General features: G+C 47.1%; 1 protein-coding gene across 5 annotated transcripts in view; it reads left to right on the top strand.

The window, feature by feature from the left end:
* kcnh6a (potassium voltage-gated channel, subfamily H (eag-related), member 6a) overlaps positions 1-25,951 on the top strand; it is a 170,547-nt gene that overhangs the window by 140,737 nt on the left and 3,859 nt on the right. For all 5 annotated transcript variants that reach the window (XM_072249669.1, XM_072249667.1, XM_072249666.1 and 2 more), the window contains 8 exons: positions 5,425-5,824; positions 10,773-10,972; positions 11,382-11,634; positions 14,011-14,204; positions 19,079-19,178; positions 21,779-22,024; positions 23,845-24,028; positions 24,960-25,161. In XM_072249669.1, coding sequence (XP_072105770.1) covers positions 5,425-5,824; positions 10,773-10,972; positions 11,382-11,634; positions 14,011-14,204; positions 19,079-19,178; positions 21,779-22,024; positions 23,845-24,028; positions 24,960-25,161 — 1,779 coding nt within the window. The remainder of the gene's footprint in view (positions 1-5,424; positions 5,825-10,772; positions 10,973-11,381; positions 11,635-14,010; positions 14,205-19,078; positions 19,179-21,778; positions 22,025-23,844; positions 24,029-24,959; positions 25,162-25,951) is intronic.

The following is a 25,951-nucleotide window of genomic DNA, read 5'->3' as shown; positions in this document are numbered from 1 at the left end:
GCCTATGAACTGTTAAACTTTTTGTTCAGTGTTTCATTGGCAGACAGGAAGATAGAATTTCATTGGTTCCTAAATAAAGGTGTGTTAAAGCAGCACTGTCTAGGCTCCTGCCCCGGTACTGGGGACCTCTCCACCCTCACTGACATTCAGTCACCACAAACCCCATGGGACAAGCTGGAGCCACTGGGGGAGGTACAGTGGGTCACAGGTCACCATTGGTGAGTCAGGACCTCTGCAGGGAGAGGTTGGACCTTGAGGTAGGATGCTGGGGTGGTTCAGGTCCCGGTATTAAAGAAGGATCACAACTAAGTCAGAGCATGAGCTTGGGGACATAAGTGGCACTGGCGTTGAGGAGATAGGTGGGAGAGAACCATGTTATCATCCAAACAATTACCTAGTGGGAGACTTGGATATCTCCTGTGAGAGAGACTGGTTGACAACAGTCAGATTGTAATGGAGAGAGCTGAGAGACACCGGTCACCATATAGATGTCCCCCTGAGAGAAAGGGACTGAGATACCGGTCACCTTACAGAAATCATCCTGAGAGACACTGGTCAGTGTACAGATCTCCCCCTTAGAGAGAGGAATGAGTGAAACTGGTCATCATACAGATATCCTGACCCGGATCTGGGCCATACCCTCCAAATATCCGGACCTGCCTCTCGATTTTTTTTGCACTACTTTACTTCCCATTTTTCTATTTTCTATTTATGATTTATAATTTAAATTTTTAATAATTACTAATTTTAACTATTTTTAATATTTAATGTTTGTAATCCAGGGAGTGTGAAGCGCAGAATCAAATATCGCTGTGATGATTGTACATTCTAGTACCAATTGCTTGGCGACAATAAAGTATAAAGGAAAAGTATCCCCCTGTGAGAGGGATTGAGAGACACCAGTCACTGTACGGATATCTCCCTGAGAGAGGAACTGAGCAACAGCTATACAGATAACTATGAGTGTCTCTAGTCAGTGTACAGATACCTCCCTGTGTTGGGCTCCACTAAGCCAGTGTGTTTGAGTGTGTATGTCCTCTGTCCACAGTGGAAATGGTGTTTGAGACTGACTGACTTCCACTGATCGCATTTGTTGCGGCCAGTTTTCTGAAACAGATTTGCTGGGTTGATGGTGTGGGGCAGAACAGAGTACAGAGGGCAGCTTGGACCTCATCAAATCATCCCCAACCAGACAGTTGCCACGGCAACAGATTGGCTGAGCACAGTAGTAATTGTGTCACAGTCTCTGATGTCATTTCACTAATAGGTTCTAATGCAGTGTTTGAGTGAACAGCAGACAGTTCAATGTGCGGCTTAATATTACATTTGCAAGTGCAGTCTATGATTCAAATAGAGCAAACTGAGTCTAAGATACTCCACCTGTCTCTTCCAATCCATGTCTAAGCCAGACAGGATGCACTGCTCTCCTCTCATGCATTAGCACCACAGCAATGTAATGTGCTTAAAGCTTCCCTTTCCACTTGCTGCCCACATCGTTCCTCAATGTCCGTGTCTCTGTAATGATGGACCATTTCCTCTCTTCACCTCTCTCTTCCTCAGTGTTCCCTCTTCTTGTTTCCTCCATCCTTCCTTACCTTCGGACCTCCTTCATCAATTCTTCCTTTCACTTTTTTCCACCCCCCCCCCACCCTCCTCACCTCATCTGCTTTCCCTCTACTTCCTCTAACTCTTTGTTCTCTCATTTCCTTGTTTCATTCCTTTTTCAACCCTTCACTTTTCTCCTCATGTCACCTTTCATTCCTTCCCCCTTTTTCTTCTCTTCATCTTTCTCAATCCCTTCCCTCTTCCTTCACTCATTTCACTCCTTTTTCTGAAGGACAAGTAGTGGTCCCCTCACTGTCCATCCTAAGATTTTGTGTTTGTGATGGAGAGATCAGGAGGGGTGCTGGCTTGAAGTTGAAGCCTGACATTGGAACTTTATCATCAGATTATCTTTTAGTAATATGTCTTCACTGTATTGCTGCCACAAAACAACAGATTTCACAAGATATGTCAATAGCATGTCAGGAAGGGTCTCAGCCTGAAACATGGACTGTTTACTCTTTTCCAGAGATACTGCCTGACCTGCTGAGTTCCTCCAGCATTTTGTGTGTGTTGCTTTGTATATAAGGTACCTTATGTAGTTATATTTATTGTTTTTTTTCTTATCATTATTGTGTTCTTTATCTTCTATTTTTTGTGCTGCATCAAATCTACAGTAACAATTGTTTAATTCTCCTTTGCGATTGTGTACAGTAAATGACATTAAATAACCTTGAATTGAGTGCCTAGCTGCAGTAGTGAGAATAGATCCTGGGTAGGTAGTGTGCTCTTCATGCAAGATATAGCAGAACTGATTGCTGCCCCTGTGAGAGGTGCATCTGGGTGTGGCTCCTCACAGACAGTGTTAGGGACCTGGTGCTGGATGATCTCTGGCTCATTCAAGAGAACAAGGAGATGGCAGATTGGAGCTACAGGAAGGTAATAATCCTGAATTTGCAGAAAGCAGGTACCCGACTGATTGTCAGGAGAGGGCGAAGGGAATGGGCAGCCAGTGCAGAGTGACCCTGTGGCTGTTCCCTCAATAACAAGTGTACCACTTTAGATACTGTTTGGGGATGTTTATTAGAGGAAGTACACAATGGTCAGGTCTCTAGCTCTGTGACTCAGAAGGGAAGGGGGAGGAAGAGGCAAGTAATAACAGGGGATTCATTGGTTAGCTAAACACACTAGAGGTTCTATGGATGAGAAAAAGATTCCCGGATGGTATTTTGTCTCCCAGGTGCCAGAGTCAGGTAGAGTTTGTTAAATGTGTTCAGGAAAGTTTCCTTATTCAGTACATAGAGGTCCCAATTAGAGCAAGTGCAATACTAGATCTACTTTTAGGGAATGAGACAGGGCAGGTGATAGATGTTTGTGTAGGGAAACACTTTGTATCTAGTGATAGTTAGATAGATACTTTATTGATCCCAAAGCAAATTAGTGTCACAGATACAAATATTAGAAGAGAAGTAGAAAGAATAAGAAACAAGTTACCACAAACAGTCTAACAGGAGGGGGGGGGGGGGTCATCACTTCCCCAGCTATAGGTTGACTCATTATAGAGCCTAATGGCCGAGGGTAAGAATGACCTCATATATCACGCTCTTTGGAGCAGCGCAGTTGTCTTAGTCTGTTACTAAAAGTAGTCCTCTATTCAGCCAAGGTGGCATGCAGAAGGTGAGAAACATTGTCCAGAATTGCCAGTATTTTCCGTAGGGTCCTTTGTTCTACCACAGTCTCCAGTGTGTCCAGTTTGACTCCTGTAACAGAGCCAGCCTTTCTAATCAGTTTATTGAGCCTGTTAGCATCACCCGTGTTGATGCCATTGCCCCAGCACCCCACCACATAGAAAATTGTATTGGCGACAACAGACTGATAGAACATGTGAAGGAGAGGCCTGCATACTCCAAAGGACCTCAGTCTCCTCAGGAAGTAGAGGTGACTCTGGCCCTTCCTGTACACAGCCTCTGTGTTGGTGCTCCACTCAAGTCTGTCATCCAGGTGCATCCCAGGTACTTGTAGGTCCTCACCACATCCATGGCCTCACCGTCGATAGTAACGGAGGAGTGCAGGCTTAGTCTTCCTAAAGTCCATCACCATCTCATTTGTCTTACTGATGTTGAGCTGCAGATGATTCAGCTTGCACCATTTGACAAAGTCCTCCACCAGGGCCCCGTATTCATCCTCCTGTTCTCCCTTTATACATCCAACTATTGCTGAATCATCAGAAAATTTCTGCAGATGACATGACTCAGTGTTGTATCTAAAGTCCATGGTATACAGGGCAAACAGGAAGACAGCCAATACAGTCCCCTGTAGGGCCTCAGTGCTGCTTATAGCCATGTCTGACACACAGCTCTGAAGCCACACAAACTGTGGTTTGTCAATCAGGCAGTCCATTATCCAGGATACAATAGAAGTGTCGACCTGCATTGAACGGAGCTTCTTCCCCAGCAATGGGGGCTGTATAGTACTGAAGGCACTTGAAAAATTAAAAACCATGATCCTCACAGTGCTGCCCTGCTTATCCAAATGGGAGTAGGCTCTGCTCAGCAGGTAGATGACAGCATTATCTACTCCAATGTGCTCCTGGTAGACAAACTGCAGGGGATTGAGGGCTGATCTGATCAGGGGTCAGAGGTGAGCCAGGACCAGCCTCTCTAGGGTCTTCATGATGTGTGAGGTCAGGGCCACTGGACGGTAGTAAGTCAAGACTTTCAGTTGGCCCTTCTTGGGTACTGGGACTACGCGTGATGTTTTCCACACAGGCGGGACCCTTTCCAGGCTGAGACCCAGATTGAAAATGTGCTGGAGAACTCCACATAGCTGCTCAGCACACTCCTTCAGGACCTAAGAGTTCACACCATCAGTATTCATACCATCAGGTTGGAGGGTACTGACGGAATTTAAGGTGTTGCTCCTCTACGCTGAGGGTGGTCTCATCTTGGCACAAGAGGAGGCCATGGACTGACAAGTCAGAATGGAAATGGGAATTGAAAATAAAATATTTAGCCTCCAGGAAGTCCCTCTTTTGGCAGTTGGAGTGGAGATGCTTAACAAAGCGATCCCCCAATTTACAACGGGTCTCACCAACGCAGAGGAGACCACATCAGGAGCACCGGACACAGATTATTGTAACACACACAAAATGCTGTGGGAACCCAGCAGGCCACCCAACTCAGACACCCATTAGTTACTTATGAGTCCTGCTGAAGGGTTTCAGCCTGAAACGTGGACTGTATTCTTTTCCATAGATGCTGCCTGGCCTGCTGAGTTCCTCCAGCATTTTGTGTGTGTTGCTTGGATTTCCAACATCTGCAGATTGGACAATATTATTTTATCTGCACTTTAGGCTTATATACATCTGCCTGGGTTATTTGTCCAGTAACAACATCAGTACACCACCTACTTATTATCTGTTCTGTTATATAGAAGTCATCCAAGCCCCTCAATTAAATTACCTGGAAGTAATTATAGGGTGTCTGTTTTCACCATGCAAATCATCCAATCCCTGATTAGAATTCAGAATGTCACTCGCACCCAGGAGCTTTTTATTGTGTGCACAAACCTCCTGGACACCTTGACTAGATTTCTTGCATAGTTCACTACTTGGTATTTGTTATTCTATATTTTAATCATTACATTACACATTTACTTATTGTGAGATAAGTATTATTTGCTATATTGGTACATAATTGGATTCTGTTGTGAGCAGTAGAATGGAATATTTGCTTGAAGACTCTTCCAGCTTTCCAAGTTAGTCATCTTTGTTCTATTTATACCCTCACTCTCCTTCAGTCTCATTCTGTGTGTATCAGACGTGTGGTGTTATTCATCTCTCTGTGACCCAGTTGCTGATGGAGTGTAACCCTTATGTTCCAGACCACCACCCTGATTGGTCTCCTGAAGACGGCCCGCCTCCTGCGGCTGGTGCGAGTCGCCCGCAAGTTGGATCGCTACTCTGAGTACGGAGCCGCGGTGCTCTTCCTGCTCATGTGCACCTTCGCACTCATCGCCCACTGGTTGGCGTGCATCTGGTATGCCATCGGCAATGTGGAGAGACCTTACATGGTTCACAAGATCGGCTGGCTAGACAATCTGGGGGACCAAATTGGGAAGCGCTACAATGACAGCGATGCCTCATCCGGACCCTCCATTAAGGACAAGTATGTGACAGCTTTATACTTCACCTTCAGCAGCCTGACCAGTGTCGGATTTGGGAATGTTTCCCCCAACACCAATTCCGAGAAGATCTTCTCTATCTGCGTCATGCTGATTGGCTGTAAGTGTGCTGGCTTTACTAGGTGATAGGGATAAAAGATACCACCTTCTACACTGTCTTATTACAAACTTCCAAGGTACAGGCTAGGCACAGACTGAATCTCCCTCTATACTTTCCTGCCACACAACCCCAAATGGAAAACACATAGGAGAATAAAGAGTAAAGTTCCCTATATGTTGCCCTGTCACACACCCCCAACTCAGGAACAAGTAAATGCACTTTGATTCCTTTTCTGTCCCATTAAACATCACTAATACAGACACACTGTACTGTATCTAATGTGGTTTCATACCTAATGTCTGTGGTGAGGAAGGCGAATGTGATGTTAGCATTCATTTCAAGAGGACTAGAATATAAAAGCAAGGATGTAATGCTGGAGCTTTGTGAGGCATTGGTCAGACCACATGTGGAGTATTGTGAGCAGTTTTGGCCCTTTATCTAAAAAAAAGGATGTGCTGACATTGGAGAGGGTTCAGAGGAGGTTCATGAGAGTGATTCTGGGAGTGAAAGGGTTACGATATGAGGACAGATTGATGGCCCTGGGCCTGGACTCACTGGAATTCAGAAGAATGAGAGGGGATCTCATTGAAACCCATCGAATGTTGAAAGACCTCGATAGAGTGGATGTGGAGAGGATGTTTTCCATGCGGGGGGAGTCTAGGACCAGAAGACACAGTCTCAGAATAGAGGGATCCCCATTTAGGACAGAAATGAGGAGGAATTTCTTTAGCCAGAGAGTGTTGAAGCTGTGCCACTGGCAGCTGCGGAGGCCAAGTCATTGGGTATATTTAAGGTGGAGGTCGATACATTCTTGATTTGTCAAGGCACGAAGGGTTATGGGAAGACAGCCGGAGACCGGGGCTGAGAGGGAAATGGATCAGCCATGATTGAATGGCGGAACAGACTCAATGGGCCAAATGGCTTAATTCTGCTCCTCTATCTTATGGTCTTACTTGCTGATGCAGTGTAGAGGAGGCCTAATTTTGGATCTGTAACCTAAATGTTTCCAGTGATTGTACCTTTGTTGGCCTCAGTTTGTCAATCGCTGAAGTGTGCTTTGTGATCTGTCGTGGGTATACCATGGTTTGGGCTGAGAACATCCATGATTCATCCAACAGCAGTATGGCCAGTGTATACAAAGAAACATGTTGCATTGAAAGCCTCAGTATTCCTCAGTGAAATTGTAATGCTGGGCTGTTGTTTAATGTTACCTGTCTCATTAGAGTAAAATATATCCACTAGAGATGTGATTAGATGCATGTTCCAACAATCTGATTGAAGTCAATGTTTGTCAGAGTGGAATAGAGAATCACTTCTGGCTTATTTCATGACTCTGAATGTTCGGACACAAATTTCTCTGTACGCCAGGCACTATCTTCCATCAGGGAATACGGGATGATGCCATTCCCTCTGATCCTAATCAAGTATTGTCAGGGACCTTGGAACATATTCCCAGCACAGCACTGAGTTGGTAGATTGCTTTCCTTTCCAAGCCTGCAACACCCAGTCTTCATGCCCTGAGTTCCATGTTATGTCAGCTCAGTTTTTCTATGATATACTGAGTCCTCTGACGGAGGCTTCAACGTATAATTCAACCAGTTACATGTCATTCTAACTCTCCTTTCCACTCACACGCCTACCTGTTTGTCTTCAGCCTTCTCCATTGATACAGAGAGACCAAACACAAAGTAAATGAACACCCCATGTTCTTCTTGGGTGGTGGTTGTCCATTGTGTCCAATGATGACTGGAGCCTGTGCAGCAGAGTTTTTGAAGTAGAATATCCATCGATGGGTTAGTTCCACTCTCTCGACCTCAGAAGTCTGGGTCCAGTGGTACGAGTCGTTGTCACAACTGGGGTCTTCCTTGGTTGCAGTGAATGACCATGTCATCTTCTGTGCCTCGTCATGCCCTTCGCTCTCTACAGAGCCTTCCAGGCCGTTGGATCTCATCCGCCCAGTCCCAGGGAGCTGACTTCACGTGCTACGACAGGCATGTCCCTAACTCACCAGGGTATGAGACCCACTGGCTACCATCACCTGGTGCAGCCCACCTGTCCAAGCGGTGTACCGGGGTGTGGCCGCTGTCCCATGTAAACAGCTACTTGGAGCCACAGGTGAGAGCTGAGTGTCCGGTTGGGACCAAAGCTGAGGGGGCTGCCCCAGAGTGGACACGACAAGCCCTTTCACCAGAGGTGCCACCCCCCTCTGGACACCCCATACACCTTAGAACTTAATGGTCTGAATGCTAAATTTTCCAACTTCAGGTAACCCACATCTTCTCCCACACACCCAGTTATCAAACTAGTTTTCTTCTCCATATGTTCACCTATGCTATCCCCTCTCCCCACTTGGTTCCACCTGCCCATCACCCTTTCCCTATCTCGTTGCACCCTATCACCCTCCAGACTCCATCCCCCATCCTAAATACTGCTCTATGCCGACAATCTTTCCATTTTTCTCTCAGTCCCGGTACATTGACCTGCACCTTCTGCCTCCTCAGATGCTGCCTGACCTGCTGAGTTCTTCCAGTGGTCTGTTTTTCTGTTGCAGAGCACCCCCCCCCCCCCCCCACTGCTGTACCAGACCAGCATAAATGTGACCCAGGTCAGGTCTGTAGTGCCCATCTGACACTGGACTTGCAGTCTGGCATAGTTTTGTAGTGGCCATCGGGCCCAGGAGGCTGCTCCATAGTCGTCCTGCTCCCTGCTGGGCTGCCAATGGGTAATAATGAATAACTGGAGAACGGGGAGACTTATCAACATTTCCCAGCTTATAATGTCTGCCCAGAGACTGTCATAAATCCTTTCATGTTGTTCCATGTGATCCTTCAAACATTGCAACAGTGCTTGGGATCAGAAAGTTCTGGAAAGAGGTGGATGGAAGAAGTAATTGGGGTGTCACTGGTTGGCCCAAGAATAGAGGGCCTTTGTTGGGAGTTCAAATCATTGGATATTTCCTGAATCTTAGCAAGTGAATAAGGCAGAAACTGAGATGCAACTCACCTAAATTCACCCCTGACTGCTCTCCTTACCCAGGCCCATAACTGCTCTGCACTTAGTTCAATACCACCCCACCCCCACCTCTTAACCTGCTCTGTCACTAGTCACCATTCCCCCAGGTAATTTGTTGTAAGTAACTTCCAGCCCTGAGAAATGCTTAAAGCCAGTGTGGAGTTTGGGGTTGGTGGGTCTCACATTCTTGGTGATGTCACCTCTGTTGCCCCCTCCCCTCACAGGGCACTATTATCCCTCCCCACCATGGTCCCATGCTCAATGTTCTCACCCACACCCACAGCTGACTAGCCAGACTGCTCCTGAGCATCAGTCTGAGGCTGGCACAACCAGGGCAACTCATGGCCAACTGGGACATCCTGTGGGTCCAAGGGAAAGGGGGCACTTCCAGCCACCAGACAGCACAGAACCAGGCCCTTCATACTATGCATCCATACTAATCCCGTTTCCCAGTTCTTGACTGGGAGCCTGCTTTGCTTTAGCAATTCAAAGGTTCATTCAAGTACTTCTCAACTGTTGTGAGAGTCCCTGTTTCTACACCCATTCAGCAGAGTGTTCCAGATTCCCATCTCCCTCTGGGTGAAAGAAATTACCTCAAATACCCTTTAAGTCTCTTTAAACCATAACCCCTCTTTATACACAGCTTTGTTAAGGGGTTAAAGCTTCTTTAGGACCCCATCAGCTTTCTTCACTACAAAAATGTATTTAACTTGTTGTTGGTAGAAATGATCCTGAGAAGATCATCACTGTAGAAAGACATCAGTGAGGGAAAGATCCTGCATTTGCAATGATAAGTGATGCTGGTGTGACAGCTGCTGTCATCGCCCACCTGGTAGGGCTGGTCCACAGTGTGTACTATGGTGCCAGTACTGAGACACCCAGTGCCAGCAGCTAAAGACGTGGTCGGGCACCTCCTGTTAGTTGTAGCACATTCTGTGGGCTTTGGATAGTCCCTGAACAGCTCTGAAGCGGGTCTGTCAAGTCTCCCAATGTAGAGTGCCCCTTTAATTAGCAAATAGGAAACAGCCTGTCTTAGTGCAATGTGCTCATGTTGGCACTGAGTCTATTCACTAAAGTTGTAGTGTGCACTTAGACCTCCAATTTACATTGAGAAAGAAGTGTGAATCCTAACATCATTAGACCCTTCCATGGGACTGGTGTGTATTTTCCCAAAGTCCATAATGAACTCCTTCATCTTACTCTTGTTGAGTACTCTGCATGTACTGGCAGTTTAGTTGGCTCCTATAGTGTAGTTAACTGGGAAAGATATAATAGGAAAGTTGAGAAAATAATTTGCAAGGCTAGAGCGAAATAAGGGATGTAGAAGTGATGGGATTATCTGTGGTGGAGTCAGCAATGAGCTTGATAACCTACTATTTTGTAATGTAACAAAATTGAAGATTGTCGAGAAGGGATCCATTTCATCATAACCTATGGTGTGGGGGAGTCTAGGACCAGAGGGCACAGCCTCGGACAAGAATGATGTCCATTTAGAACACAGATGAGGAATTTTATTTAGCCAGAGGATGGTGAATCTGTGAAATTCATTGACACAGGTGGCTGTGGAGGCCCAAGTCATTGAGTATATTTAAAGCAGAGGTTGATAAATTCTTGATTAGTTGGGGCATCAAAGGTTATAGGGAGAAGGCAGGAGAATGGGTTTGAGAGGGATAAGTCAGCCATGATAGAATGACGGAGCACATTTGATAAGCCAAATGGCCTAATTCTGCTGCTATGTCTTATGGTATAAGGATGCATGCCAGGTCTCATGAGACTGTCCTGCAGGTTAACGTGAAGGTAACTAATCCAATTTAGTGATGGCTGCGGTTTCACCAGGAAGCAATGGCCAGCAAAACCCAGATATAGGTGAGAAGGTACGTTCTCAGTTGATCCTTTGAGCTGCCGCCTAATGCTTTGATGTGGTTGTTACCCTCAGCTCTCATGTACGCCAGTATCTTCGGGAATGTCTCGGCCATCATCCAGCGCCTGTACTCAGGCACTGCCCGCTACCACACCCAGATGCTCCGAGTGAAAGAGTTTATCCGCTTCCACCAGATCCCCAACCCGCTGCGGCAGCGGCTGGAGGAGTACTTCCAGCACGCCTGGTCTTACACCAACGGCATCGACATGAATGCGGTGAGTAGTCGTGGCTGCCGGCACTGGCAGAGTCACTGCCCTTCACTAACCCCTCAAGCCACCCAGATCTCAGTCCATAGCACCTCACCTGCACAGGCTGAGGCATGGAGACAGGGCCAGAGAGCACTGCCACTGGTGGGGCTCTGGGATCGGCCCTGGCCCTGGCACTGGCATGGATGTGGCTCAGCATTGGCTGCCTGAGGAAATGCTGCCTCATCAGGAGGGTGGTGAGAGATGGTGTCCGAAGGATAGGTCAGTCATCTGGAGTTGACTGGTACAGGGACACAGTTGGAGCAAGTGTTGACCCTGAGGAACTGCCTCCACCCCCAGGACTGGGTCCAGGTCCAGTGCCTCCCCAGACGTTGTGTGGCTGTAGGGAGCTGGGCTGACGGCTGCCTTCTCTTTGCAGGTGCTGAAGGGTTTCCCTGAGTGCCTGCAGGCCGACATCTGCCTCCACCTGAACCGGAGTCTGCTGCAGAACTGCCGGGCCTTCAGCGGAGCCAGCCCCGGCTGCCTGCGGGCCCTCGCCATGAAGTTCAAGACTACCCATGCACCCCCGGGTGACACCTTGGTGCACTACGGCGATGTCCTCACCGCCCTCTACTTCATCTCCCGCGGTTCCATCGAGATTCTGCGCAATGATGTGGTTGTCGCCATCCTGGGTGCGTCACTGTCGCTCAGTTCATGCTAGAGGAGGGTGTGGTTTGCCCGGAGGAGGGGGTATCCACCTGAAACCGGTTGGGTGATGACACTGTCTGGGAGAAATCGGTCCATCTGAGGGCGGAGGGCTCCACCGGGGGATGGCCCTGCCTTGGTGGACTCCATCTGATCCGTCTGTGGGTGGGTAGATCTGCCTGAAGGAGTGAGGTCCTTCACTGCAGGTGGCTCTGTCTGGGGACGAGAGATCTGTCCGAGTATTGACTTTGTCTGTGGAGGGTGGATCTGCCTGAGGGGCTGTCTCTGTCTTAAGGATGATCATGGGTCTGTCTGAGGGTTTGGAACTGTTTGAGGGGGCTTGTCTGTCAGAGGGGTTGAGTCTGTCTGAGTGAGAGGGGGCTGACTGGCTCTGCTGGAGAGGGTTTCTGTCTGGGGGGGCAGGGTCTCTGTAAGGGGGATAGATGTCTGTGGGTGTGTCTGTGGAAAAACTAGTGATCTGAAATTGTCATTGTTGGGTCCCAAGAGCTGTAAGTGCCTTGTTGGAAGTTTGACTCTCTGGGCTTCACTGGGATGGTGTGGGAGGCCAGGGAGCAGGTTAGAGAATCAAAGTACAGACAATGGAAGGGTCAAAGACGGAAGAGAGGTGTTCTGAAAGGTGGCTACTCAACCTGCTTGTAGACTGTGTATCGCGGAGGAGCCCGTATGGTGAGCATTGAATGGAGTGCACCCGACTGGACAAAATTCCAAAGACCCACTGCTTCACCTGGAGGAGCTGTGGCTCCTGATGAGGAATGTTCTTGACCCCTGACTCACTCTGTCTCAGAGTTGCCATGGCCCACTGATCTCACGTTAAACATATGCTTTCCTGCCGTGGAGAAAAGACTCTATCTCTCTTAAAAGCATTCATAATTTTATAAACCTCATTCAGATCAGCCCTTAGCCTCGTATTTCGCAACAAGAATAAACCCATCTTACCCAGTCTTTCCTTATAATAACCCTTCATTTTCACCATGCCTTCCCACAGGAGATGAAATACCTGCCCTTTTAACTTTTCCTTTCCCACTATCCAGGAGCCCAAACAATCTTCCCAAATGAAGCAGTGATTTACTTGTACCACTTCCAAAAGAGTGTAGAACAGGAGCAGACTCTTCGGCCCATGATGCTGGTAAAGACACTTAATTCCTCTGCCTGCACACAATCCATATCCTTCCCTTCTCTGCATACTTCTTGTGCCTATCTAAGAGCCAGTTAAATACCTCTTATTGTATCTGCCTCCACAACCACTCCTGGCAGCACAATCCAGAACCACCACCTTCCGTATGGAAAAGCTGCTCTACGCATCTCCCTTGACTTTAACTAACCCCTTCTCTCTTTAAATACATGCCACCTGGTATTAGACATTTCATCTTGGGAAAAAGATGCTGTCTGTGCCTCTCAGTTTTATAAACTTTCCAGGTCTCGCCTCAACCTCCGTTGCTCCAGAGAAAATGAACTTGAGCAACCTTTCCTTATTGCACCGTGATCACGGACGTTCCTTCTGTTCTATCCATCCTGCTTGTTTTCACACCTTTTCCAGTTCTAAAGAAGGATTATCAACCTGAAATGAGACCATAAGACACAGGAGCAGAATTAAGCCATTTGACCAATCGAGTCTGCTCCGCCATTTCATCATGGCTGATCTATTTCTCTCTCAGCCCCAATCTCCTGCCTTCACCCCCACCCCCGTATCTCTTCATGCCCTGATGAATCAAGAATCTTATCAACTTCTGCCTCAAATATACATAAAGACTTGGCCTCCACGGCTGTCTGTGGCAATGAATTCCACAGATTCACTACTCTGTGGCTAAAGAAATTCCTCTTCATCTCTGTTCTAAATTGACATCCCTCTATTCTGAGGCTGTACCCTCTGGTCCTAGACTCCCCCACCATAGGAAACATCCTCTCCACTGTTGTTTGAGAGATAGTGATGTTGACGTGTCTGAAGTGGTCCAAGAGCTCACATTATTACTGACTAGTACTTGCCTTGTGCTCCTGAGACACTCTGCACTGATCCTAATGCCACCAGGCTCAGATGATGGGCAGCCTGTGCAACATCAGCAAGTTTCCAGAACTGATCCCACCTCCACTGTGAACATTAATGAGCTCGAGGGCCTGACTGTATTCCTGCTCTAGTTCCCATATTGTTGATAGGGCGTTTGGGCTCTTTTTTTTCCTGTGATAGGAGGTTTGACGGGTTGTAAGGTTTGAACAGCCGTGGCCTTTGAGCTCTCTGGAGTGAGTTGAGTCTTGGACTTGCTGAGAGGGAGGATGCTGATTACTGACCTCGTGTACACTGTGTCCCCCACCATACAGCTGATGCTTTTGTTCTTTTGGGAATGTAGGGAAGAACGACACTTTTGGAGAGCCAATCAGCCTCTACGCCAGGCCAGGAAAATCGAACGGTGACGTGAGAGCACTAACGTACTGTGACTTGCACCGGATTGTGCGGGAGGACCTGCTGGAGGTACTGGACATGTACCCCGATTTCTCCAGCAACTTCTGGACAAACTTGGAGATCACTTTCAACCTCAGAGACGTGAGTTTCATCCGTTTCTATTATTTTATCGAGAGAAAGTGAATTGGCAAGTTTCCCAGTGATGGAGGTGTTTCCTTAATGTGGGGAGATCAGTTTGATTGACTGTGCCAGTGTGTTGGAGGGGTGGGGAGTGGGTTTGTGCATGTGTTCCTGGGTGTATGCAAGTCGATGCATAGTTGCACGTGTGTGTAATTGCATGTGTCTGGATGCAAAGGTATGCATGCATGCACACGTGTGTCCATTGTCCCGGGTGCCTCCACATTCACACATACCATTTGATCACCCCCTTCCCCATACTCTAGCCCTCCCTACCAAAGCAGATGATGGCACTCTTTCCCTTCTGCTGCTGTCTCCCATTGGTGCAGCGTTGCTCCCCATCCTCTGAACAAGCACCAGGACATTAACCCTTGACCTTCCCTCACCCCTTCACACTTGTTGGAGCAGAACGTGCTCCCTAACTCTCCCACTGCACTGAGGCTCCAACATGATGCTCCACTGACCACAGGAAACAGCTTCTCTCAGTCTGTCTCCTCAGTTCCAGTCATCAGTGTGAACGGCCCAGTTTGATCACCTCTTAATCTTAAATATACATGGAAACACAAACCAAGTTTGTACATCTTGTCCTTGTTATTTACCAGTGTGAGCTCAGTAAATCAGCAGAAAATCTGTGGATGCCAGAAATCTGAAATAAAAACAGAAAATGTTGGAAACACTGAGCAGGTCAGGCAGCATCTGTGGAAATAGAAACAGAGTTACTGAATCAGATTAATGTCCTTTCATCTGCTTCTCTCTCTAGAAATGCTTCCTGGCTTACTGAGTGTTTCCAGCATCCTATTATTCTTAATATTTTTTGACAACTGTTCTACAGACAGGGCAGCCTGGTAGCATTGTGGTTAGCACAATGCTTTAGCGTACAGATGACCCGGGTTTACTTCCCACTGCTGCCTGTAAGGAGTTTGTCCGTTCTCCCCTGACCACCTGGGTTTCCTCCGGGTGCTTTTCAGAAGACGTACCAGTTGGTAGGTTAATTGGGCATTGTAAATTGTCCCGTGATGAGGCTAGGATTGAATCGGGGGATTGTTGGGGGACGTGGCTTAAAGGGCTGGAAGGCACTATTCTGTGCTGTATCTCAATAAATAAAATGTTTGTGTAAATCTGTTATTTTTAATCTCCTTTAGGCAGTAAAGGAATCGCTCTTGCCCAGAGTGAAAGGTGTTAGTGGCCATTTCTGGACTGTCTGTGTGCCAGACGGACAATATCCATTTGCCTCACTCTGGTGCTTGGGTTGAAAAAAGCACAAACTTCTGAATATCCCAGCACCTGTGTTGCTGGTCGCTCAGGAGACAGCCAGGCCTCCCCCGACCAATGGAACTCCTTAATGGCATTGTCCAGTCCCCAGTCCTGATCTTCAGCCTCTGAGAGCATGATCTCCCAAAGCCACCACTCTCGGTGTGATCCAGTGCTCCAGACCCAGGTCAGGCACAGGCTACTAAGAAAAAAAATAGCAATTGAATTTGCAGGTGCCAGACTGACCCCTGAGGCTCAATGGCTGCTCCCACCTTCCTGTTTCCTGTGGCAGTCCTGGCAAAATATTTAAGGAATATATCCCCCTAACATGTAAATCCCAGTCCATCCCGCATGGAACATGTGGGGGCGGGGGAGGGATAATTCAACAGCTGTCCTTCACATCAGGCTGGTCATCCAGCTGTCAGGGATCACTGCTATTACTGTTCACAGTTGTCCTCTCACTCGCTGGAAAAGAGCTGCTTATTGACCACTCGCCCTTTCGTTACCCACCCCCCCCCCACTGGTTCCTCACCCATCCCCCACCAGCCCCTCTCCTGTTCCTCCTCTGCCATTCTGTGCTCTGCCTTCTGTGCCTCACTGGCTCCTTGCAGCAGCTCACTCCCCCATCCTATGTGAACCTCGTCGTAAAAACTGCACAATATTGTTTGTAGTTAAATACTTGCGTGGATAAATCCTACTCAAAATTACAATGCCGCTTGTATCAATTTCTCAAATAATGCAAGACGAGGTTACTCATTTCTGAACTGCATTATCTGATTATTATAAACAGCAAATGTGAAGCCAATGAGAACCTTGTCTGTGCCATTACTATACGCAGTGTGTCAGATGTCCCGAGGAAAATCACAGGCATAAACAATGAGCAGGATCTCTCTGTTATTGGATTGAAACACAGTGAAGCCTTTAATTTGGTGTGGTTGACTTTATCTACTGCTGGAAAAACACAAATAGAATTGTAGACATGGTGCAGTGCATGGGGTGCTTTAAAGTGCCGACACTGGAAGATCTTGCTGAACACAGCACTGGAAATGCATTTTCACTTTATTCTGTAGCAACTCCCAGCAGTGACAAGATCAATAAGAATATGTCAAAATATTCCACGATAATTAGAATGGAGAAACAAGACAACACAGAAAATAGGGACCAAAGTTTTGTTCAATTTAAAAACACAGAAAACAGATTTTCCGACCAGTGTGGATACCTTAAAAGTAGATAATTGTGATAAATGAAACCAGGAAGGTGGTGTGCCAACCTTTTGCCCAAAATGTTTCTGGGGACAGAATTCAGACAGGACCCTCCATTTCATGACAGTTGTTTGAATGCGGTACAGACCCGGTGTACGATGAATAGCCATGGGTGGTAAGGCCCCTGACTCTGCCCCTCTGTCTGTTACCGGGTGCACAGCTTGTACTCACCCAGAGCCAGGGATCTCTCAGGACGTGATGGTTGCTGCGTCTTCACCCAATTTCTGGAGTTGTGGGCTCAGACTTCCATTGTGCAGCCCCGATACAGGGACTGTACCCCGTTAATATAGATAAAGCGATCACTTGCAGCAGACAATGCAAGTTCTTTCTAAGTACTGAATTGTTGAACTGTGCAGTTCATTGAAGTGTCAAAAAAAAAGGTACAGGAGGGCAGTGTAGAGCTTCTGTTTATAATTTTATATTTGAGGACTGGAATGCAACTGGCTAAGAATCAAACTCTTATACCAAGCCCCAGTCAGACTGTATCATTAGCAATTGCAGGCTCCCAGGATGATATATAATCTCTAAAGTTCAGTTCTGAGGAAAGGTTGTTGGGTTTCTGGGAAAGATATGTGGAGTGTAATTGCCACTCACCCATTATCCCATTGAATTATAGCTAGAATGATCTGCAGCTTTCCAATCCTTGGTCCTCACCCAACAGCGAATGGCACCATTAAACTCGTGTACCTCACACTGTGACTCGTCTCTGTGAGATGCTAATTCAATATTACCAATCAGAATAAGATTTATTATCACTGATTAATATGATGTGAAATTTATGGTTGTATGGATCACTTGCAGCAGACAATGCAAGTTCTTTCTAAGTACTGAATTGTTGAACTGTGCAGATCATTAAAGTGTCAAAAACAGGTACAAGAGGGCAGGGCAGCTATAAACTTCTGTTTATAATTTTATTTTCTAGGACTGGAATGCATCTAGCTGGGAATCAAACTCTTAGTACAGAACAAAGACCTAACAAATTACTATAAATTATAAAAATAGATACATAATGCAAAAAAAAAGGAATAACTTTATAAACACAAGAGATTCTGCAGATGCTGGAAATCCAGAGCAACACACACCCGGAGGAGCTCAGCACATCAGGCAGCATCTGTGGAGAGGAATAAACAGTTGATGTTTCAGGCCGAGACCCTTCTTCAGGACTGGAAAGGAAGGGAGAAGATGACAGAATATAAAGGGTTGGGGGGAGGGGAAGGAGGACAAGTTAGAAGGTGAAGCCAGGTGGGTGGGAAAGGCAAAGGGCTAGAGAAGGAACGAATCTGATAGGAGAGGAGAGTGGACCTTAGGAGAAAGGGAAGTGATAGGCAGGTGAGAAGTAAGAGGCTGGAGAGTGGGAATAGAAAAGGGAAGGGGGAGAAATTTTTTTTACCGGAAGGAGAAATCAATATTCATGCCATCAGGTTGGAGACTGTCCAGATGGAATATAAACAACACACATCAAAGTTGCTGGTGAACACAGCAGGCCAGGCAGCATCTCTAGGAAGAGGTACAGTCAACATTTCGGGCCGAGACCCTTCAGGACTAACTGAAAGAAGAACTAGTAAGAGATTTGAAAGGGGGAGGGGGAGATCCAAAATGATAGGAGAAGACAGGAGGGGGAGGGATGGAGCCAAGAGCTGGACAGGTGATTGGCAAAGGGGATACGAGAGGATCATGGGACAGGAGGCCCAGGGAGAAGGAAAAGGGGGAGGGGGGAAAAACCCAGAGGATGGGCAAGGGGTATAGACAGAGGGAGAAAAAGGAGAGAGAGAGAAAGAATGTGTGTATATAAATAAATAACGGATGGGGTACGAGGGGGAGGTGGGGCATTAGCGGAAGTTAGAGAAGTCAATGTTCATGCCATCAGGTTGGAGGAAGTGCTTGAATTTCCAGCATCTGCAGAATTCCTCGTGTTTGGAATATAAGTGGTTGCTCTTCCACACTGAGGGTGGCATCTTCTTGGCACAAGAGGAGGCCATGGACTGACATGTCAGAACAGGAGTGGGAACCGGAATTAAAATGTTTGGCCACCGGGAAGCTCTGCTTCTGGAGGATGTAGCGGAGGTGCTTGACAATGTGGTCACCCAATTTATGACGGGACTCTCCAATGTAGAGGAGGTTACATTGGGAGCACCGGGCACAATCGATGACCTCGTCAGATTCGCAGGTGAAGTGTTGCTTCACCTGGAAGGACTGTTTGAGGTTGTGTTCATGGTTTTGCGGACATTTCAGAAATCTGATGGTAGAGGGGAAGAAGCTGGTTCTGAATTGTTGAGTGTGGGTCCCAATGGTAGTAACGAGAACCACTTAAATTGTACTTAACAGACTGACAGAATCCTCCGTTCACCCCCAAGTGATGATTCCGACGGTGGGCGCAGGCAGCTTCATCAGAACAAACTTTCCTTCCGGAACAGGAGTGACACTGGTGAGTCAGCAGGTTGCCGGGTGGGGTGGCAGGGGCAGAGTGTGTCTGTCCTTTGGTTAGTGATCACTGCCAGTACTGGTTGAAGCCTGATACCCACAGCATTTCATCCATTCGAAACCTTGTGTATGCAGAGGAAGAGGATCATAGGCCAGTGATCAGACACACTAGAGATAGATGACACTTCCTCCCCAATACTATAGTTCCTGAATTGCATTCAACCTGGCTGGGGGTAAAACTGGCCAGTGATCAGAGAGCACTACCCCTGCAAACGTACTCACCCCCTCCCACTGCCACAGACACTTCCTAGCCACGCCTCCATCCACCTCCACTACCTCACTGGATTGAATTTAACAAGTGATTTAGAACAGACCTAACTTTTGATGCAGAGTCAGGATGATTTGAAGTTACAATGGACAGCACCATGATGCAGCTGGTAGAGCCCTGGGTTTAATCCTGACCTTTGGTACTGTCTGTATGAACTTGTACAGTCTCCTGTGAAGAGTGGGTTTCTTCAGGGTCCTCCAGTTTTCTCCCACATCCCAAGGAGATGTACATGTTAGATTAATTGGCCACTGTAAATTACCCCTTGTGAGTAGGTGAGGCATAGAATTTGGGGGGAGTTGATAGAACTGTGGGGAGAATAATTTGGGGATGAGGCCTGGTTTGGAGTATTGTGTGCAGTTTTGGTTACCTGCTTACAGGAAAGATGTAAACAAGGTTGAAAGAGTGCAGAGAAAACTTACAAAGATTTTGCCAAGTCTGAATGACCTAAGTTATGAGGAAAGATTGAATAGATTTGACAGAGGTATACAAAATTATGAGGGATATAGATAAGGTAAATGCAAGTAGTTTTTTTCCACTGAGGTTGGGTGGAACTACAACCAGAGGTCATGGGTTAAGGATGAAAGGTGAAATGTTTCAGGGGAAAATGAGGGGAAACTTCTTCACTCAGAGGGTCGTGAGAGTGTGGAACAAGTTGCCAGCACAAGTGGTGCACACAAGCTCAATTTCAACGTTTAAGAGAAGTCTGGATAGGTACATGGATGGTAGGGGTATCGAGGGCTATGGTCTTAGTGCAGGTCAATGGGGGTAGGCAGTTTAAATGCTGTGGTACAGTTTAGATGGGCCGAAGGGCCTGTTTCTGTGCTGTACTTCTGTATGATTCTAATAAGAAATGTGATTCATGTAAGATAGATTGGTGTAGGATTAGTGTGAATGTGTGTTGGAGGGTGAGCATGATATCAGTGGGCTGAAGGGCCTTTTTCAGTGCTGTGTGACTCTCTAACTCAGCTGTCTAGACACTGCATAGCTGCTGGCTCAGTAGGTCCTGGAGCTGGATACTGTCTGCTCTGTGGTAACCATCTCTTCTATAACCCCAACTCCAGCTCCAGTCCCAGTCCCCCCCACTGGACATCGAGGGTATTGGATCCCACCACTGGACAAGGGACCACCTGAAGACCATTCAGGTTCCCAGTCAACAAAAAAAAAGAGAAGACTTTCCTCTTGGTAGGGTTAACTGCTGAACGTATGTTGCCCTGAGGCAGTTGCTTGGATTAGGTAGAATCAGATGTGGGAGAATATCAACCTGGTTGGTTCCCATCCCCAAGAGAGTCAGGTTTTACTGACAGCCCAACAAAAGATGGCAAAGGTAAATAGTGCTATTGCCCATTCCCAGAAATTCACCAGGTTCTATCCAGAGGGATTTCACCAGAGTACAACAGTGATCTTGATGCCCATTGTGCATGGGATGGCATGATTAACCAGGCAACACTCTTTCTAGAGCAGACCACTCTCACAGGAACAACCTTCATCAGGAGCCACTGAACAAACAAGCTTTTCACAGTGCAAGGCAGGGCTTACCTCTAACTCCTTACTTGTCCCACCTCCTCATCTCACCTCCAACCTCCCAGGTCCACTGTTAAAATAGCAGGTCCCAATCATTGGCGTATGGGCACTGACTTATCTCCAACCCCTTACACCCACTCCGTGAGCACAGCCCAAGCACTTACCCCACTGAAACTTTCAGCGGGGTCTCCAGAGGTGACATGGCCCCGGGCATGCCATTGCAACCACCCAGAACACCAAATCACCCATGTGGATGCCCAATAGTTGTTGGACCTTCTCCCACACCCATCATTCCCCTTTGTAACCTTAAATAATCCTAGCAGCCTCTCCTTGTAGCTTAATGCCTGAGTCTTTCTCAACTTGGCCGATATCCCTCTGTGAACAGATGCCTTTCTGACCCCAGTATCCAGGCTCACACAAGAAGAGTCACAGAATTAGGCACCCATGGAGGAATCACAGTTCATGGAATCCACACTAGGTGAAGATGGGCATCCTGCCCTCAAGCCCACACAGCCACTCTGCAGGCTGGTCTTGTCAGTTTGTTGACCAATGATCTGTCCACCACGCCACAGTATTTTTGTGCTCTCGTGCCTATCCAACGCCCTCCTGAGACCACCTCAGGTCTGCACCCATCACCACTCAGGCACATCACAATTGGAAGAATGATTGCAATGCAGGGCTGCTGGATAGGATCTGGAGAGGTGAGAGAAATGGACTGGTCTGAGGAGCTTACTAGAATATTTGCTGTATTGCAGATGGTAAGGGTGCAGGAGGGCGAGGTGGTGACCAGGTTCCACTGATGACCCAGCGGACCCAGCCAGCCAGGGACTATACCAGCGTGACACCATGCTCCCAGACCAGTGACGAGAATTTCAAGGCTTCAACCTGCAGCATCACTGAGGTGAAGAACAGGTTCCCCGCCACAACAGTGAACCCCATCTCTCCCAATATGGGCCACCTGCAGAACAGGGACAAAAGCAACGGGACCAATCCCTTCACAGGTACGTCAGCCTCTGTGCTTTAGGGATCTACTGGACGATGGGTCTGTACTCAGGAAGGGCCTAGCCTGTCTGCTGAGCCCTGATGCATAGTTTCAACCTAAAATGATGATAATTCCTTCCCCCACCCACCTCACATTCTACTTGACCTGCTGAGTTCCTCCAACAGGTTGTTCCTCTCATTTCCTGTTTCCCAGTTCCATTCTTTCTACCTGGTCCTCTTGTCATGGTGAGACAGAAGTGCTGGGCGAGGGGGAAGAGATGTGGTCAGAAACTCAGCTGAGACTTGGGGGGGGGGGGGGAAATACCCAGGGAAGCCCCAGACAGTATCTGTGTAACGGATCAGCATCTTTGGTTGTGGTGATAGTGCAGTGTCATGAGTGTCCCAGAGATCTGAACTAACAGTCCAAAGATGTAAGTTCAGAGTACTGTAGAACTTAAATTCAGATAGTAATCAGGGATTTAAAAAATTGTTGGTAACTGTGACCACAGAACTATGAGGTTGTTATAAAATTACACCTGATTCACTGATGTTCTTTAGAGGAGGAAGTCTGTCATCCGTATCACAGTCTCTGGCCTATATGTGACTCTTGACCACTTGTGAATGGCCCTTGCTGTACTCTGTAATGGCTGAATTAAGCCACTCATTTGTACCAGTAACCTCCCACACTGAAATAGAAAGAGGATGAATCCAGGCTAGTGTCCAGTGTTGACCTGGGCACCAAAGTCAGACACCTCACGGAGTGCTTCTCACAGACATCTAGGGACTGGTGTGCAACCTAGGACAGCTGCCCCACAGACAAGTCAAACAACCAGTCAGGCAACATCTGTGGAATACAGTATGGAGATGCAGGGTCTCGACCCAAACGCCAACTATCTCTTTGCCCCCTGACCTGCGTATTGCTCTAACAATTTGTATTTCAGTCCAGATTCCTTGTCCTGTATCTCTGAGTTAATGTTTCATTTGGAAACATTTCATGGAAATTGTTCACCATCCCCACTGATAACTGGAGCAGCTGTGAGTACCAAAGGCATTTGTAACCATGTTCAGCCAGAGGTGTGAAGTGGACAATCCATCTTGATTGCCTCCTGAGACCAACACCATTACAAAGTCTAATGGTTACAGTGAGAGTAAAACTGCAAAACTGTGTGATGAGACAACACGCCTCCAGTCAAGCCATTCCAGAGCAGTTACAACATCAGCAATGGAAAATGGCCCAGGTGTGTCCTGCTCACAAGAGACAGGACAACTCCATTCCTACTGTGATGTCAAGGACAGAGACTCACTTGTGGACCAAGGCTGTAGAGAGGTCTGGACACAAGAGAGTCTGGCTAATTAATACGTAATCATTTGCCAATATTCAGCAAAGTAATGAAGGATATTGTCAGTAGTGCTATCAAGTGACACTTTCTGGCCGGTAACCTATTCACCAATGCCCAGTTTCAGCTTCGTCAGAATCTCTTGTCTCCAGACCTCCCCACCGCTGCCCAAGTGAGAGTCACTGTCCCTGACACCACAGCAGTTTGCTCAAGTCTGGCATCAGGCTGCCTCAGTGAAACCATTCAACCATGTGGTTTAAACTGCAGTGGTCCAACATGATAAACAAATAAACTTGAACTTGTCATTATAGTACAGTGGATCAAAACTACTCATATCTGGTAAAATAAATTAAGTAGCAGTTTGATCTGCTACTTAATCTCACTATCATGACTTTGATCATATTCTTTGCTGTCTTTAATAAATTCTGTGGCTGTTGGGTTGAGGTTTTTCTCTGCAGCGTGTCAATCAGCCTGAAGTTACCTGACCCACTTCCTGTCACCAGGTACGTACACCAGTGTGTCCAATATGTTCAGCTTCTGGACCGAGAGAAAAGGCATTGAGTGCTTGGAGCCACACAGGCGTTCACTATCAGCTCATGCAAACCTAGAGACGGCATCCAGCCTAGAGGAGAGGGCCAGGCTGGAGGTGGAGTCCAGGCTGGAAATGCTGCACGCTCAGCTAAACAGGTGAGAACAACACATCGGTGTCATCTCAGGCAGCCAGAGAGACTGAGACCAGGATCATCAACTCTGGCGCCTGTGGGAGCCCAATCGTCTTTCCCTCCGCAGGGTCTGATTGCTACATTACCGAACTGTGGGAACAGTACTCAATCTTGTTTTCACTGGACTGTGTGATCCATATCGGTTCTCCTACAGTAGTAAAGCCTGTTCATATTCAAGCAGGACGGTCCCTATCCTCAGCAGCATACACTTGGTTAGTTACTCAATATCACACTCACTCTAATTCTTAGTTCTCACATTTACATTTGTGCTCTGTATTAACAATCATACTCATTTTCTGTACTCACATGCCAGTTCTCCCAATTACAGCAATGCACTAATACAATACACCAAACTTCTCCTTCTGATACATGTCCTTGAACTTGGACAATTTTGCAGATACCCTTACTTTCCTAAAGCATTTAATGTTCATACTGAAGTCTACCGATTTCCACCTCAGCTCAGACTCACTCACTCTCATTCTCACACACTGATCTTTGCACATGTTCAGCTGAAGGTTACACGATTTGGATGCCCTGAGTTCAGTCTGAATGCTCGGTTGCAATTGTGATGCATCTGTTCTAATATTGTGCCCTTGAGTCACATTGAAGGTTTATAGACCCGGGGCTGAAAGGTAGCACTAGTCTAGTTGATGGACTGAATGGCTTCATTTGTTGTCAATTCTCTCTGATTTCTGTTCTCTTGCTGAGCCAGGGGAAGGACCGAATGTCAGTGGAGGTTGGGCAGGGATGGGAAGGGGAGAGGACGAGAGTATGGTCCCAGTTTCAGGGTGGACAACTGTTGAGGCTCAGCAGTAATACACTGGTCAAGGTATGGCACAGGGCCTCTTGGATTAGCCACTACCTCTGCCATTCTCTTCCCTTCCATGTCCCCACAGGTTGGAGACCAGGATGACAGCGGATATGAATGTCATCCTGCAACTACTACAGAGACAAGCAATGCCAGCACCCGTGCCACCCGCCTACAGTGCTGTCTCCCCAGTGTCTCACCCCATCGATGTGTACACGCCCCTCTCCGCAGAACCCAAACTCACACCTTCTACTCAACCTACCCCTCCACTACAAACACCTGCTCTGGAGGTACGTCACACCTTTACCTAAGTAAATGACCGATAGCATCCATGTGAATGCATTAGTAATGGCCAATCAGCTTGTAAAAGGCAGCCGTGATGTTTGTTTACAGCCATGGTGGGTTGGTGGTATAGATAGCAATGCTGTGTTTGCTTGGGAGGAGATAATCTTCAACAGAGCTCTAGTCTCAGTGCCCACACCTCAAGCTCCCACCATTGTCCATCGGTGGATGCTGTCCCAGATCATCTGGAGAGACCACATTACCACTGAAATTAGACTTTCAATTGTAAGTCGGCAGCTTTTGCCCATTTCTGATAACAGGAAACAAGCATTTAGAACATAGAACATAGAACAATACAACACAGTACAGGACCTTTGGCCCACGATGTTATGCCGACCTTTATAAACCTACTCCACAATCTATCTAACCCTTCCTTCCTACACAGCCTACAACCCTCCATTTTTTCTTTCATCCGTATATCTATCTAAGATTTTCTTAAATGTCCCTGATGTATCTGCCTCTACCACCGGCCCCAGCAGTGTGTTCCAGGCACTTACCAGCCTCTGTGTAAAAACCTATCTCTGACATGTCCTCTAAATTTTCCTCCATTCCATAAGACCATAAGATATAGAAGCAGAATTCATCAATTAGGCCATTTGGCCCATCCTGTTCTACCATTCAATCATGGCTAATCCTCCCCCCCCCCCTTCCTCAACCCCATTCCCGGCCTTCTCCCCGTAACCTTTGATAACATGTCCAATCAAGAACCTATCAGTCTCTGCCTTAAATACACCCAAT

This window comes from Mobula birostris, chromosome X, assembly GCF_030028105.1.
Source record: "Mobula birostris isolate sMobBir1 chromosome X, sMobBir1.hap1, whole genome shotgun sequence".
Classification (NCBI taxonomy): Eukaryota; Metazoa; Chordata; class Chondrichthyes; order Myliobatiformes; family Myliobatidae; genus Mobula; species Mobula birostris.
Note: the sequence above shows the minus strand (reverse complement) of the source record. Positions and strands in the feature narration are given on the sequence as shown.